This window comes from Sus scrofa, chromosome 3 (genome assembly GCF_054392235.1).
Source record: "Sus scrofa isolate SSC_HxYL_T2T_F1_AM1 chromosome 3, Sscrofa_HxYL_maternal_Yorkshire_Landrace_v2.0, whole genome shotgun sequence".
Lineage (NCBI taxonomy): Eukaryota > Metazoa > Chordata > Mammalia > Artiodactyla > Suidae > Sus > Sus scrofa.
The window spans coordinates 118,610,226-118,625,586 of NC_139385.1; the positions used below are offsets into that span (position 1 = coordinate 118,610,226).

At 39.8% G+C, this 15,361-nt stretch overlaps 1 protein-coding gene across 50 annotated transcripts in view; it reads right to left on the reverse strand.

Moving 5' to 3' along the window:
• The window catches only part of LTBP1 (latent transforming growth factor beta binding protein 1), a 523,079-nt gene that overhangs the window by 100,249 nt on the left and 407,469 nt on the right, over nucleotides 1–15,361 (reverse strand). For all 50 annotated transcript variants that reach the window (XM_085019627.1, XM_085019610.1, XM_085019630.1 and 47 more), the window contains one exon: nucleotides 4,286–4,408. In XM_085019627.1, the coding sequence (XP_084875753.1) occupies nucleotides 4,286–4,408 (123 nt within the window). The remainder of the gene's footprint in view (nucleotides 1–4,285; nucleotides 4,409–15,361) is intronic.

A 15,361-nucleotide genomic window follows, 5' to 3' on the forward strand; every position in this document is an offset into this window, starting at 1 on the left:
AGCTCAACCTAATGTCTGACAGCATTTTTAGTGCTTTGGCCTCTTTTTGACTTTCTCAAAGAAGATGACAAATTAAGCACTCCCATGTGAAGATGTCTGCAAGAATATACTCTCCATTCCAAGCACTTTCAGGATATGCCAGACCTCTTGCATAAGTTACTCATTTACGTTGGGAAGACTGTCAGAAGTAATTCATCGCAAGTAATGATACACACATTTGGAATAACTCAAGGCAACTCCGTTATCTTGAACAAGGTGATCTTTGGGTCTTTCAAAGGACCAAGGAGAACAGAGGCAGGGCAATTCTACCCATCAAAAAAGCATTTTCTTTCTCTGATGAGGAAAAAAATTCCTATGGCCAATGAACATTTTCTGATAAAACAGGCATGGAGGACAAATGTCTTTTCTCTCTTGTGCCAAGAGATGAATAGAAAATATTATTTGTCATGAAAAGTATTTTTTTCTTTAATTTTTAATTAATTTTTTTTGGCTGTACCTGTGGCACATGGAAATTCTCAGGCCAGGGATCAAACCTATGCAACAATAACAGTGACCTGAGCCACAGCGGTGACAACACCAGATCCTTAACCCACTGGGCCACCAGGGAACTTCTGAAAAGTATTTCTTTAAGGGACTTTTTAGCACATATTACTATGACAATTCCTGCTCAGATTAAAAAATAGAGACTACCTCTAGGTGTTATAACTTTAGGACATATAGCACTAAAACATACAAAGAGAGACAGAGACAAATACAAAAAGATACAAACCAGTAATGAATTAATGCATTAGAGAATGTGTTTGCCACCTGCAAAAAGCTGTCAGTACGTTGGTAAGGTAAGATACAGTCAATATTTAGGACTATCGACAAGGTGAAACTAGCAGAGTTACAGCAATACTGAGGAAGAGACTTCAGATCTGGGTAGAACTTGACATCTGTGAGCTCATGTCATTTGGGAAAGATTATGAAATCATTAAAGAAAAAGGATGTTAAACATCCTTGTTTATTATTGTAAAAAGAAAGGGCTCTGATTGGGAAGGAAGGAAAACAACTAGCGCATATATACATTTTTGAAGTAGGAGATAAAGATCTTGCCTGAACCCACCCCAGACTGTAAAGGGAAGAGCCCAGCAGAACCTGAGTGAAGGGCAAGGTCAAATGGCAAGTGGAGATAACAGCCTTTTCCCACCTGCAAGCTTGGTACATGCTGCTTCCTCTGCCTGCCAAGATTTTCCTCCCCTCTGTAGTCAATATTTTAAGATCAAGTTCAAAGAGCAACACCTTTGTGAAGCCTTCTCAGAAGCATGCACGCAGAATTAGTCACATACCTCTTGGCTTCAACAGAACTTTGGACATGACTATTACTTGGTGAATAAGAACATCAACCGCAAAATATCATGCTCTGCCCCTGCCTGACCATATTCTCCATGTATCATCTCCGTACTTCTCTGATGTCTCAGTATCTTATATTGTTTCATGCAATCCTCACATCAACCCTTGTAGGTACCTTTATTGCTACCTCCTGGAAGATGAGCAAGTAAGGCTTAGCGGAATGAGAACATATCCAAGCTCACACAGCTTCTCAGTATCTGAGTTAGAACCTGGTATATGGCCTTTAAAAAACCAACATTAAAAAATAAATAAATAAAACACCCAAAACTAGACTCCACACTTATTTGGATTTCACCAGTTTTTCCATTCAGGTCCTCTTTCTATTCCAGGATCCAATCCAGGGGACCCACGTTGTATTCAATACTCAGCTGTCTGTCTCTTCTCCCCAGTCCATATTTCCTTGTCTTAACAACCTTCATTGTCTTGAGGATGTGGGCCAGAATCCCACAGAATGTTCCCAGTTTGGACTTGTGTGATGTTTTTCCTTGTGATTAAGGCTGGGGTTATGGGATTTTAGGAAAGAAGAGCACAGAGGTAAAGCGCCCTGGTCCTTGCATAATGTCAGGAACGCATGACATCACTGATGATTTAATCTTCCTCACTCGGTTATCTACATATGTACGTTTGTTTGTTTTATTGATTTATTTTTCTTTTTAGAGCTGCACCTGCAGCATATGGAAGTTCCCAGGCTAGGGGATGAATCAGAGCCATAGCCAACAGCCCTGCCACAGCCACAGCAATGCCAGATCCAAGCCACATCTGCGACCTACTCCAAAGACTGCAGCACTGAGCGAGGCACCGGGATAGAACCCACATCCTCATAGATACTAGTCAGGTTCTTAATCCACTGAGCCACAACAAGAACTCCCATATTTTGGTGGGGGGATTTTTTTGGTACTTTATTATCTATAATGATCTGTTGCAGGTTTGCATCTCTTCCAATGAATAATAGTCCTTTGAGAGATTACAGCCTCTCAGTAACATATGCAGTGCCTGGAATGTGCTGGTTCCTTTATATATTTGAGAGGAAGGAAGGAAAGCATGAGTAGAAGGTTCTGTAGCAGCCTAGTGGAATGCCCTGGAGACTGGCAGATATGAGTGTTCCCAGAGGCAGCATCACCTGATGGAGTGAACTCTGGCATGGTAGGGAGACATTCTAGAGAGGAGCAGGCTCAGCTGGGATGGTGACGCCAAGAGAAAGATGGGGGTAATGAGTCATTCATTCAACACATGTTTACTCTGGGCAGTTTCTCTCTGGACAGTCTAATCCCTGAATTTCAGGGATGACATGAGATCTGGAAATCTGAAATTATTTATCCAAGGTTGTATAGTGAATCACCGGAAGAGCCAGGATTCAGGCCAGTAATGAGGATGAAGATGGGTGTGCAGGGAAGGATAATCTTGAGCAAGGACATGGGTCAAAATAAGCACAAGTAGGGCAGTTGTGACATCAATTTGGACATGTTAGAGAATGTAAATTGAAGAAAGCAGTGGTGACAAGTCTGGGCTAGAAAGTGGGGGCAGATGACAAGGTTTTTACGAATAAGCAGATGAAAAGAAGCAGGCAGACTGGGAAGAGAAGATAACATGACAAGATATGGCAATAAACCACAGAGAGAAATCAAATAAAGATTAGCAATGACTTGGAGCACTAAGACTTTTATCCACCATTAGCTGTGAGTATGAGGAAGAAATAATACCTTTCAAATGATTCTCATTTTTAACTTTTTCTGAAGAGATGCCTGGCTTAAAGCTGTGGATGCAGCAAAGGACCAGGAGAAAAGGGAAATGTGCCTACTTCATATGCTTTCCTGGGAGTGGCTCGTATTCTGCTGTATGAAGGGAGTAAGGCACCAAATTCAGATGCCTGCCAATTCGCCACTGCCAGTAGAAGAGGCGTCAACGCTTAGAGGTCAAGAGTAGGGTATATACTGCTTCCCTAGGGCAATAGTAAATTAATCAATACACTGGCTGCTCTACTTTGCTTGAGACAGTTTGAAAAGCGTTATTAATGAAATGTAAAATGCTCACGATATGTCATTAAATGACAAAAAGCAAGATGGAAAACTGTACACAGAAAATAATCTTAATGACATAAAATATCCATGAGACACGAATATCTTCAAATGAAGTTCAGAGATTATTGCTTTATCTTCTTTACCTGTGTTGGCTACATTTTCTATAATAAATGCATGCCTTTTAATAGCAAGTTTATTGTAATAAAATTTACACACCACAAAATTCATCTATTTTGTATGTTTGTGTGTGTGTATGTTTTTTTTTTAGGGCCACACCCATGGCATATGGAAGTTCCCTGGCTAGGGGTTTGATTGGAGCTACAGCTGATGGTCTGCGCCACAGCCATAGCCACACCAAATCTGAGCTTCATCTGTGAACTACAGCACAGCTTGTGGCAACACCGAATCCTTAACCCACTGAGTGAGGCCAGGGATTGAACCCACATCCCCATGGATACTAGTTGAGTTCTTAACCTGCTGAGTCACAGTAGGAACTTCCATAATTCATCTGTTTAAAATGTACAATTCGAAGTTCCCACATGTGTGTGCATAAAAAGAAAAAAAATTAACATGTACAATTCAATAATTTTAGTATATTCCCAACTGTGTACAACTGTGGGTATCGTTTTTCTAACTAGAAAAAAATGAAATGAACCTATGGTTTATAGACGTTCCCTAAAAATACACTGTTTTTCTTTACATAAACAGTGACCACCAAGAGGAGTCACTTTCAAAGATGCCAATCAAAATGTGCTCAAAGTCGCTCAATCAAAATAAATGACAGGTAGCATCCTTGCCTTTTCTAAGGCTAGTTACTCTAATATGTTTTTAAATGCAGTTCAAAGGAAAATGAGAAATCTGATCCCAGTGTTTACCTTTACAGTGCTTGTGGTCCGGAGTTGGGGTGTAGCCCTTGTGGCATGAACACATGTAGGATCCTTCCAGGTTGGAACAAGTACCATTTGTACAGATCTTTGGTTCCAGGCATTCATCCACATCTTGAAGAAAGTTGCATAATGAAAAGGAAAAAAAAAAAAACAGACAAAGAGAGAAAAAATAGATAAACATGAATAAAGTTGATTTTGGTTAGAAATGGACACAGCAGATCTTCAAAACAGGGGCAGATTCCTTAAGATATGTTTTCAAATTAGCGATTAGAAGGAAAAGACACTCTAGTATGATGTGCATGTAAGATGGTTCTGTGGTTTAATTTACTTTCTGCAAAGTAACTCAAAAAAGGAACCAAACATGCTCTATGAATAATTCAATGGAAGGCTTGTTTAGAGGGGATGGAGGAAGAGAGGGTAGTTTTAGAGCAACATCCCCTGCAAAACAAAATATTCCAAAGAATCACAGATGTGTGGAACTGAGAAATTTCAGTATAATGTGAGGGTTCACTGAAGCAACAGATAAGACTCATGACCCAGAGACCACATGAAAATTTTTAACAGAAAATGGGGAAAAATGGAGGAGTTCCCATTGTGGTGCAGAGGAAATGAATCCAACTAGGAACCATGAGGTTTCAGGTTTGATCCCCGGCCTCACTCAGTGGGTTAAGGATCCAGCATTGCCATGAGCTGTGGTATAGGTCACAGACGTGGCTTGGATCTGACATTGTGTGGTTGTGGCCTAGGCTGACAGTTACAGCTCTGATTAGACCCCTAGCCTGGGAACCTCCATATGCTGTGGGTGTGGCCCTAAAAAGCAAACAACAGCAACAACAACAAAACAAAAACCAAAAAAAAAAAAAAAAAAAAAAAAAAAAGAAAAGAAAATGGGAAAAAAATTTGGTAAAACTTTCTAAGATGGTATTGAATCAGTGTTAAACAAACAAAAAAAACCAAGCTAGGGGACATGAGCCTACTGGCTAGTTTGAAGGTGGGGTATAGACTGAAGGGGCAGATAAAATAATACAGCTGATCTCTATCAAGCACTTACTGTAGAAGGCACTGAAGGCTTTACATACATCCTGTCATTTAATGCTGACAAAATTTATATGGGCTACCCCTTCACAGAGGAAGGAGCTGAGATTTAGAGAAGTTTAAAGCTTGTCCAAGGCCACCTGGTTAAAAAAACTGATAGGTCAGGTTTGAATCCAATCAGCCTAACTCCAAAAATTATCCTTTTAACTTGCCTGTAAGGTTCGGTAGGAGACAAAATTAAGTCTAATAGAAACAATTACAGGGAGAGAGTACAACTTTGTTTTTATTGTTTGCTGAACCAGCATTTATATCAATATCAATAATCAACATCTGGGCGTTCACTGATTTCATCTAATATTCAATAAGCTCCTACTAGAATATCATAAATTAAAAAAAAAACACTTGAATTCTGTGTAAGCCCACTGTATTTTACCATAGAATGTAACACATAGTCAAAAACTTAAAGAGGAAAAACCTCAACTGCAAAGTGCTAAAAATATACACAGTTTCACAATTTAGGCTTAATTTTACAGTAGTTTAGAATTTAAGCAAAATATTTCATACATAAGGCAGACAAATAATAAGAGGAAAGGGCTCTTGACTGCATCCATTTCATTTCACAATGCACACCACAAAAGCAATACACCTTTCCATCTCTTTGCAGAGAAACATGAACATACTAACAGAGACCTAATTTTAGGTCAGCAATCACTCATTAGCATTGCATCTCATTAAAACTGTACTCCATCTTTCCTGCAATGGAATCTGGAAACAGGGTATAACCAAAACAAGGCACAGGGGGATCTTGTGTGTGCACACATGTGTGTACACCATATGTACGGTGAAAACAGCCAAGGGATTAATTCTGCCTTGGTGTTCTACCTCACCTTCACAAAATCACTATTTATGATAAAATGACCCTACTCCAGGACAACAAAAACAGCACTTCCAGACGGATTCCTTATCCACCCTTTCCTTGGTTGTGGGAGTCCTCTTTTGTAAACATGGAAAGCACACTACTTGAGAGAAGAAGCCAAACATTGGAGCCAAAGTAAATAATGGGACAAAATGAGCCTAGACATTAGGCATGGAAATTCCAACAGCAATGTGAAAATGTCATGTCTAGGATCTCGTTTGGTTTCAAAAATATTAACACATTGAAAAACGTATGAATTGCTCTCTCTTTATTGTTCATGCACCAGAGTATGTGATTTATAGGACTGCAGAATGTGACAACATTAATTTCTAAGGCCATATTTTCTCTTCAAGTAAATGAAAAGACATTGTAGATTACCATTCATGAGATACTAATAAAACTTCTATTTTGCCAGGCTACTACCATGATTAATGATGAAGCAGAATGCCTTGAAATATGTAGAAGAGTCTGATGTGTTTATTCTTTACTTACTACAGTCATAACTGCACGGAACCTGAATCCTATAGATAGAACAGTGTGGAATGAATAAGCACATGGCTTAGAGGCACGTATGCTCTTAAGGAAATAACTATATAGTAAAATATCGATAAAGAACCTCCATATAGAATCAAAAGGTACAAACTTCCAGCTATAAAAGAAATAATTGGAGTTCCTGCTGTGATGCAGTAGTTAACAAATCCAACTAGGAATCATGAGGTTGTGGGTTCCGTCCCTTGCCTTGCTCAATGGGTTAAGGATCTGGCATTGCCGTGAGCTGTGGTGTAGGTTGCAGATGCGGCTCAGATCCCGCGTTGCAGTGGCTCTGGTGTAGGCCGGTGGCTACAGCTCCATTAGAACCCTGGCCTGGGAACCTCCATGTGCCGCAGGAGCAGCCCTAGAAAAGGTAAAAAGACAAAAAAAAAAAAAAAAAAAAAAAAAAAAAAAAAAAAAAAAAAAGAAAAGAAAAGAAAGAAATAATTGACAGGGATGTTAAGTACAGTATAGTTATAATAATGTGTTGCATATTTGAAAGTTGCCCTTGAAGAATATGGGCTTGAACCATATGGGTCTACTTATACATGGGTTTTTTTCAATAGAAAATACTACAGTACTAGACAACCTGCAACTGGGAAGAACTGTGGATGCAGAGGGCTGACTGTAAGCTATATGTGGATTTTCGGCAGTACAGAAGGCTAGTGCCCCAACACCAGCATTGTTCAAGGGTCAACTATAGATCTTAAAAGTCCTTATCATGAGAAAAAAAAATTTTTAACTATGTACGGTGATGGATGATCATTTTGCAAGGTATACAAATACTGAATCATTTTGCACATCTGAAATATAATGCTATTTCTCAATTATATCACAATTAAAAAAAAGAATATCTGTATAGCATGAAGATTCTCGAGTGGGGGCCTCACTTGATGGATGAAAAGAAATGAAAGTCAATGTTGTATCTTGAGTCAGAGCTCTCTCCTTAACTGCTGATCCCCATACCTTGTTTGTTAGTCCCCTGGGATATCTCTACTTGATGTCCCACAGGCACCTATGAGTCTTCATGGCCAAAATGAATCTTTCTCCTGCCTTCCCTTTATGCTGTGTCCCATGTCAATACAGGGTACCTCTACCCCCTCAAAGGCCCAGGTCAGAAACATGTGGTCATCTTTCCAGATTCCTTACTCTCCTTCTTTCCTCACACTGTGTACTACCAAGTGACATGAATTCTACTTACCAAATGCCTCTCAAATACACCCAACTTTACTTCCTTCCTACCACTACCAATCTCTCTCACACGGGTTACTGGCATCATCTTTTAAGTTCTCTATTTAGAGACTTGCCCTATCAAATCCATTGTCCAGCTTGCAGCCAGAGCAATCTTTCTAAAATACAAATCTGACCAATGACGTTACTTCTCTGGTGTAAAAACTTCCAGTAGTTTCCAATGTTCTTCACTGTAGTCAAGGATACCAACTTGAGGGGCCCTGAGTGGTACTGACAAAGGGTCAGACCCCCATAGTCCTTACTTCTAACCCCTGGGAAGATCAATGCCATGGGAAACAGGTGGCCTCTACCCACCTTACCATTCATCACCCATCACAAGCAGCCCCCAACCCCTGAATCAGAGGGAGCTGCTTGCATCTTGGTTTTCTATATTGGAGCTCAAAATTCATTCTAGGATTAGGGTCTTATTGAAGTCATATCACCAAAATTCCTACATGCATATCCATAATCTGTACAAAAGGGAAACTATCCATGGAAAAATGGATTACATGTTAAAAAAAAAAAACTTACCAATGGACTTTGGGACATAATTTTGCATTTGCCATTCCATGAATTAAAACTGCCACAATAAGGAAGTTGCCAGGAGTTAACAAAATGCCAGGTCAGTACTCTGTGGCTATGACTATAGGACAAGTTGCTAAATCCACCTCACTATACTAACATTGAATCCAAATTGATCCTTCTCATCTACAATACCTTGAAAAACTCTCACAAATGCCTTGTTGAAAACTAGAAATCCTATGCCTATAGAATATCCTGATCTCCTCCTCTAATAATCCTATCAGCAGAGGCAGTCAGCACAGTCTGGCCTAATTTGTCCTTAAAGAACCCTGGCTAATTCTTATAATCAGCACATCCTTTAAAAAATATTTCACCTCATCATTGGAATCCTACAGTTTACGGTTCTTTATCAAGATCAACATGAAGTTCGGTGGTCATGAGTTCCCGAACTCCACCTTCTTTCTTCTTTGGAGAGAAATGGGGACATTAAACTCTCTCTAGCTCCCTGGCAACTTTCCATTCCCCACAATTTCGCAAAGATGATTCCCAGCTGGCCAGCAACCCCACCTGCAAATTCTCTCATTGCCTTGAGATGTAATTCATCTGGGTCAGGAACCCTTTTGAAATTTCCATTCCCAATACCCTGGGAACACATTAGACTGCCTGAAGCCCCTCCCTGGTGGGCAGGACCTCTAAGGTTCTGAGAGTAGCCAACAGCTGCCTTCCCACAAGTCAGCCATGGCCACGCTGCCCCCTTCCACTTCACCTCACAGCTCCTTCAAGTTAGGTCAGAAGTGGGTCCAGAGTGAGAGTTTACCAGCATTGCTTTCTTTACTTCCAAGGAGATGAATCTGTCAACACAACGAACCAGCCATTTTTCTGAGGCCATTCAGCTTCATTTAATTCCTTAGTGAGCAGGAATTCCTTCAGTGAGTGAGCACCATTTGATAATGGGAAGAAAACATCTTATTTCATGTATCACTATAGCTACATGAAAACATAGAATTCCTCCCACCCAAACATTACTTCCATTATCCTTCAACTATTCTTTTTTTTTTAGGGCTGCACCTATGGCATATGGAAGTTCCCAAGCTAGGGGTCAAATTGGAGCTGCATCTGCCAGCCTACGCTACAGCAACCACAACGCCAGATCCAAGCTGTGTCTGTGACCTACACCACAGCTCATGGCAACACTGGATCCTTAACCCACTCAGTGAGGCCAGGGATCAAATCTGCATCCTCATGGATACTAAGCAGGGTTCCTTACCACTGAGCCACGACAGGAACCCCCACCCCTCAACTATTCTTCACACACAGGCTTTATGATAAAGATGATGGGAGAACATATTTGACAGAAAAGCAGGCATGGCAAAATGAGAGACAGATGCTTGTTAGGTCAGTTCAAGGAAATCCCTTCACCTGCACTTGAGGTATAGAACATTCTTAGGATCTCACACCCTTCTATCAATTCTGACCAAGTTAGAAAGGTGCAGTAGCAGAGCTGCCTACAAAAATCTGTTATACATTCCTCAAAGACTCATCACTGCTTTTCAGAATTGGAAAACAGCCAATGCTATGTATATCCCAGATCAAGATCCAAAGATGATCTCAGAAAATCAATCCACTAATCCCACCAAATCATTGGCTTCCTACCTCACCTTTCCCAAAAGAACATTTGGTCTTTGAGCAAATCTCAGCTGGGCTATCTATGGGGGAGGCCTGCCATCTCAGACTCTAGGATCCCTGTGCCATAACTATAGCTGCTTGCAAAGGACAATTCCAGCCCACATGGATCTCTCCTTTCTATGAACTTTGATTTTCCTTATTACCTTAATTATATTATTTTGTGCTCTAATTTTCTTGAGTGTGCATGAGAAGTATATGAGATATTATATAAAACAATACTAGCTTTGAAGCTAAAAGTTGTGGAATCATACCCTAGCTCTGCCATTTATTACCTCTGACCATGAACAAGCCTGTTCACCTATTTGGGAATCAATTTCTATACCTCTACTAGAGGTATATTTTAAACTATATAAAGAGAAATTGTCATTGCAGTAATAGGTCTTCCCACACAAGCCTACTTCTTGCCTTCACAGTAGTTTTTTGTTCCGTCGTTGAGATATAATTGACATTATAACATTATGTAAGTTAAGCAACAAGAATATATTTTATAGCACAGGCAAATAGAGACATTCTTTGGTAAAAACTTCAAATGGAGTATAATCTATAAAAATACTGAGTCACTATGTTGTCACCTGAAACTAATATAATATTGTAAATCAACTATACTTCAATAAAGATAACATTGTGCAAGTTTAAGGGATGCTTTGATACACATTGCAAAATGATCAACACTGTAGCATCAGCTAACACTTCTATCATGTCACACAATTATCACTTCTTTTGCAGTGAGAATGATTAAGAGCTAGTAGTCTCTTAGCAACTTTGAGGTTTATAATACAGTATTGTTAACTACAATTGCTAAGCTGTGCATTACCATCTCCAGGGCTGATCTACTAGTTTCAAGTTTACATCCTTTCATAACATGTCCCCAATTCTCCCAGCCCCTTACAACTGCCATTCTACTCTGTTTTGTTTTGCTTCTTTACAACTTCAAATCTTCTCTGGCATCTACCAGACACATAGTGGTGCTCAATAATCACTTATTGACTGATTAGAAGATTCCTTTAGTACATAACAATCTAGGGATAAGGCTGATGTTTGCATGTTTTATAATACCCACAAAAGGTAGATCTTGAGCTCTGCTGCCACCTTACATAAAAAAGAATAAATGTAGGAAAAAAGTCTTCAATTTCATGTAAGTTTATGAATATTCATATATTCCATAAAGGTTAACAATGAGTCTTAAAAATCTGAAAAGAAATCCAAGGGTGAAAGGAAGTCCTAGAAAAAGGAGCTCTCCATGTTTACCCTGAAAGTTTTCGGCACCTGGTTTCTGTTGAGACCGTGGCTAACTAGTTATCAAGCGGACTGAATGCCAAAGACCTATGTTTAGAAAACGCAAATGGGAGTCACAAGGTCATCATTAACTTAACTATGGGCTGACAAAGAAAGATTGCTTTGATTAAAATCTGAGAAATTTGTGTTCCCAAGTTACATGGTCTGTCACAGAATCAAGTGTAAAAAAAGACAATAAAGCAAACTCAAAAAAGGCTAGCTGCACATCTACTGTGATAGATATTGTATCTTGTGATGGTGTGCAAAGGAATTAAAGTAAAAAAATGGGGCTGGCAGTACTGTAGATGCAGAAACACTTGCTAGGAATGATCAGTGACCCTGCAGAGAAGGGCTATGATTTTCAAGAAGTACATTCCAGCAAAACAAAAATGCTCAGAAGTTGAAGCTATAAGATTAAGATGACTTAAATTCATAGGAGGAAGTTCCTATATGACAGAGAGTTAAAAACCATATGAGTTTAAAGAAAGCCAAAGATAGTTATCCATAGAAATCTGACATATAATTTACTTTGACAGGTATCAGTTACAATTGCATTTCTTCTGTTTCAGGACCAGGGAAATAAAATGGAGGTAATGGGGTTGGGGAAGAAGGATTATAACATTTCTCAGGTCCTACCTTGTGTAAGACACTTTACAAAGTGCTTTATGTCATATTTAATTCTGACAATAAACCCTGTGAAGAAAGCATTGCAAGCCCTATTTTACAGATATTGAAACAGCTTCAGAGACGTCACAGAGCTCACATCTGCCTAATTTCAGGACAGTATGATCTTTCCATCAGAGTTACCGAAGGTTCCTTTAAACAGCGAAACATTAGAGAATTTCCTTTGGTGGACAGATCTAGTCAGGTCTGAATCAGGCTGGTTTAGTTCTTCATGAGTCAAACCTGCAAATTGGGAACTTGATGCATTGGCTTCCTCCAAGTACGGTTCTGGTTGAAAGCAGCCAGATGGGACTGGCCAGAACCCAGGGTGATGAAATAGTCCTTCGAGGTGGGGATCGCGTGGGCAACAGATCCAGGCTGAATGTGAGGTCCAAGGAATACAGTGTTAAATGATGAAAGTGGCTCTCAAGAGAGCACCAAGATCCACAACTTGAAAGAAGAAGCTACATTAACCGAGGAGCCAACACGAGTTGCCAAAAAGCATTAAAGGATAGATATTCTGAAAGTGGACAATGAACTATTGAGAATGAAGGACCATATGCACCAAAGTAAATACTAGGAAAAAAATGTGATCCCCCAGACAACACCTGCTAACATTTTTACCTGTTTCTGCCCCCAAAAAGTTTCTAATTTATAAATCAAGGAGAGGCATCAATCAGTAAGATCCAGTTTACATGGCATGAATACAAAGAGGCCATTAACAGTTTTAGCAAGTCCACTATTTAGTGAAAAAAGCATAAAGTGTAACTGGCATCAAATCCCTGAAGAATATAAGGGTCAAAGCGGCAATTTTTAATTCTTTTTTTTTTTTGTCTTTTCTAGGGCCACTTCCCACGGCATATGGAGGTTCCCAGGCTAAGGGTCTAATGGAGCTGTAGCTGCCGGCCTACACCAGAGCCACAGCAACGTGGGATCCGAGCTGAGTTTGCAACCTACACCACAGCTCACGGCAACGCCGGATCCTCAACCCACTGAGCAAGGCCAGGGATCGAACCCACAACCTCACAGTTCCTAGTTGGATTCGTTAACCACTGTGCCACAACAGGAACTCCACAATTAATTCTTAATGAAACCACTTAATAGAACAAAGAGCCAGATGGACATCAAGATCAACAAGTTTTTAAAAAACCACAAGCATAATGACAAAGAAAGTAATATTTTGTATGACACTGTTCAAGTTTAATTATAATAATTTAAAAATATGCTATCAGTGAGAGGAGAGTGATAGAAAAAAGAGGATACTAAGACCCAGGGAACAGAACAGCCCTGCGAGGTGGGGATTATCACCTCCAAATGACAACTAACGACTGCCAAGTGTAGTATTTTTCTCTGAACAATGAGATTCCAGAAATTTTTTTTGATCTTTAATGTTCTCAGACATTAAAATTTGAGGAGAGAATCTCATCAACGTACCCTGAGTTGTCTGGACACTAAAAGGATATGGCAAACCTCAAACTAGTCACCTTTAATGGTTAGACAGAAAAGCAGATGATCAGCAAGGAACATTCTGTAAATTATTTATCATTTGATGCCTTCTCGGACCACCACAGTTTCTCTAACACTTCCTTTATTCCTTAGGCTGCTTTTCTTTCCCCCTTCATGGCACTAATCACACCTGACATATCATATACTCTACTTGCCTACTTAGGAGTTCTCGAGTCTAAGTGCAATGAAGGAAGGGGAATTATTTTGTTCATTCTCAGTCCCCAGGGTCTGAAACAAAATGCCTGGCTCACAGAAAGAAATCAGCATTGAATGATGAAAATGGCAAATTAAGAAACAAATGTACATCAGGTTGTGTTATCGATGAGCTCAACTCGTCGGGGAGTTCCTGTCGTGGCGTAGCGGAAACAAATCCAAATAGGAACCATGAGGTTGTGAGTTTGATCTCTGGCCTTGCTCAGTGGATTAAGGATCCGGCATTGCCATGGGCTTTGGTGTAGGTCACAGATGCGGCTGGGATCTGGCATTGCTGTGGCTCTAGTGTAGGCCGGTAGCAATACCTCCGATTAGACCCCTAGCCTGGGAACCTCCATATGCCACCCTAAAAAGACGAAAAAAAAAAAAATCAAAAAAAAGATGAGCGTGTGGAGGACTGCCCTTTCTGAAAAGCACTTTAGAGGACGAGAAGTACAAAGATGACAACTAGAATATACAAAGGAACAAAACCAGAAAGATATGGCTGAGTATTCACAAGTTTGTCAGAGTGTTGCAGAAAAATCCAGTTCGCTCATTGGCTCAATCTGAGCAGAAAGGCACACTGAAATGCCTGCTTTTTGTCATACTCAGCTTTAATAAGTGAAAGCTCAACTGCCATAAAAAACTAAAATGGGAAAATCTTTTGGTACAAAAGAAGCCAGAAGCCCTCAAGAGAAATTTAGAAGCACTGTAACTTCAAGATGAGCAACCAATGGCACTGCAATGACACCACAGAGGAGAAGCTTGATCAATAGATGATGTAGAACCTAGAACTCTACCCAAAGCAGAAGGAAAAAAAAATGCACTGCCTGCTTTTAATGAGAAATATGTCACCTTAGTTAGCAATGCAAAACTGAAAGTTATTACTTGGCCAAATGGCCAAGTTGTGTGACTCTGAGTAACACTGTGACTAATAGTTCCGCTTATGATTCTACTAGTCTAGTTGGCAAAGTGAAATTGCTGTTAAATGAGATGCTGTGCTTCTGTCACTCAACTGGAGCAGCATGGTCACAACCAGACTGATTGTGTATATCCAGGTTTAAGAACTCATGCAGTGTTATTCCCCAACCTAGATCCATGCATTTATACTGGCAATTTGGTCAGTCACGTTTATACTTGCCAGTATAAATGCATGGAACAATCACTTGCCAATTTGGTCAGTCACGTTCCATCAGCAAATTCATGAATCAGGGCTGTGTTTTTACCACAACTGTGAATTTTAGTTAGTTACGGCAAAGTTCAGGCTCTGTTCTTGGATTATAACATGCATTGGTATGTGAAAATGAGTACAAGAATGGAACCTTGATAGGCAACTGTGAAATTTATGCCAAATGGGAAAATTAAAACCAAATGTACTTTCTGACCAGCACCAATTATATAAACAAATGCTTATCAAATAAGCAATTCATAAACAAAAAGTCTTTTCTTCTTCCCAAAGAGCAACATCTCACAATTCCATTGAGAGAACCCCTTGGAATGGGCATGAG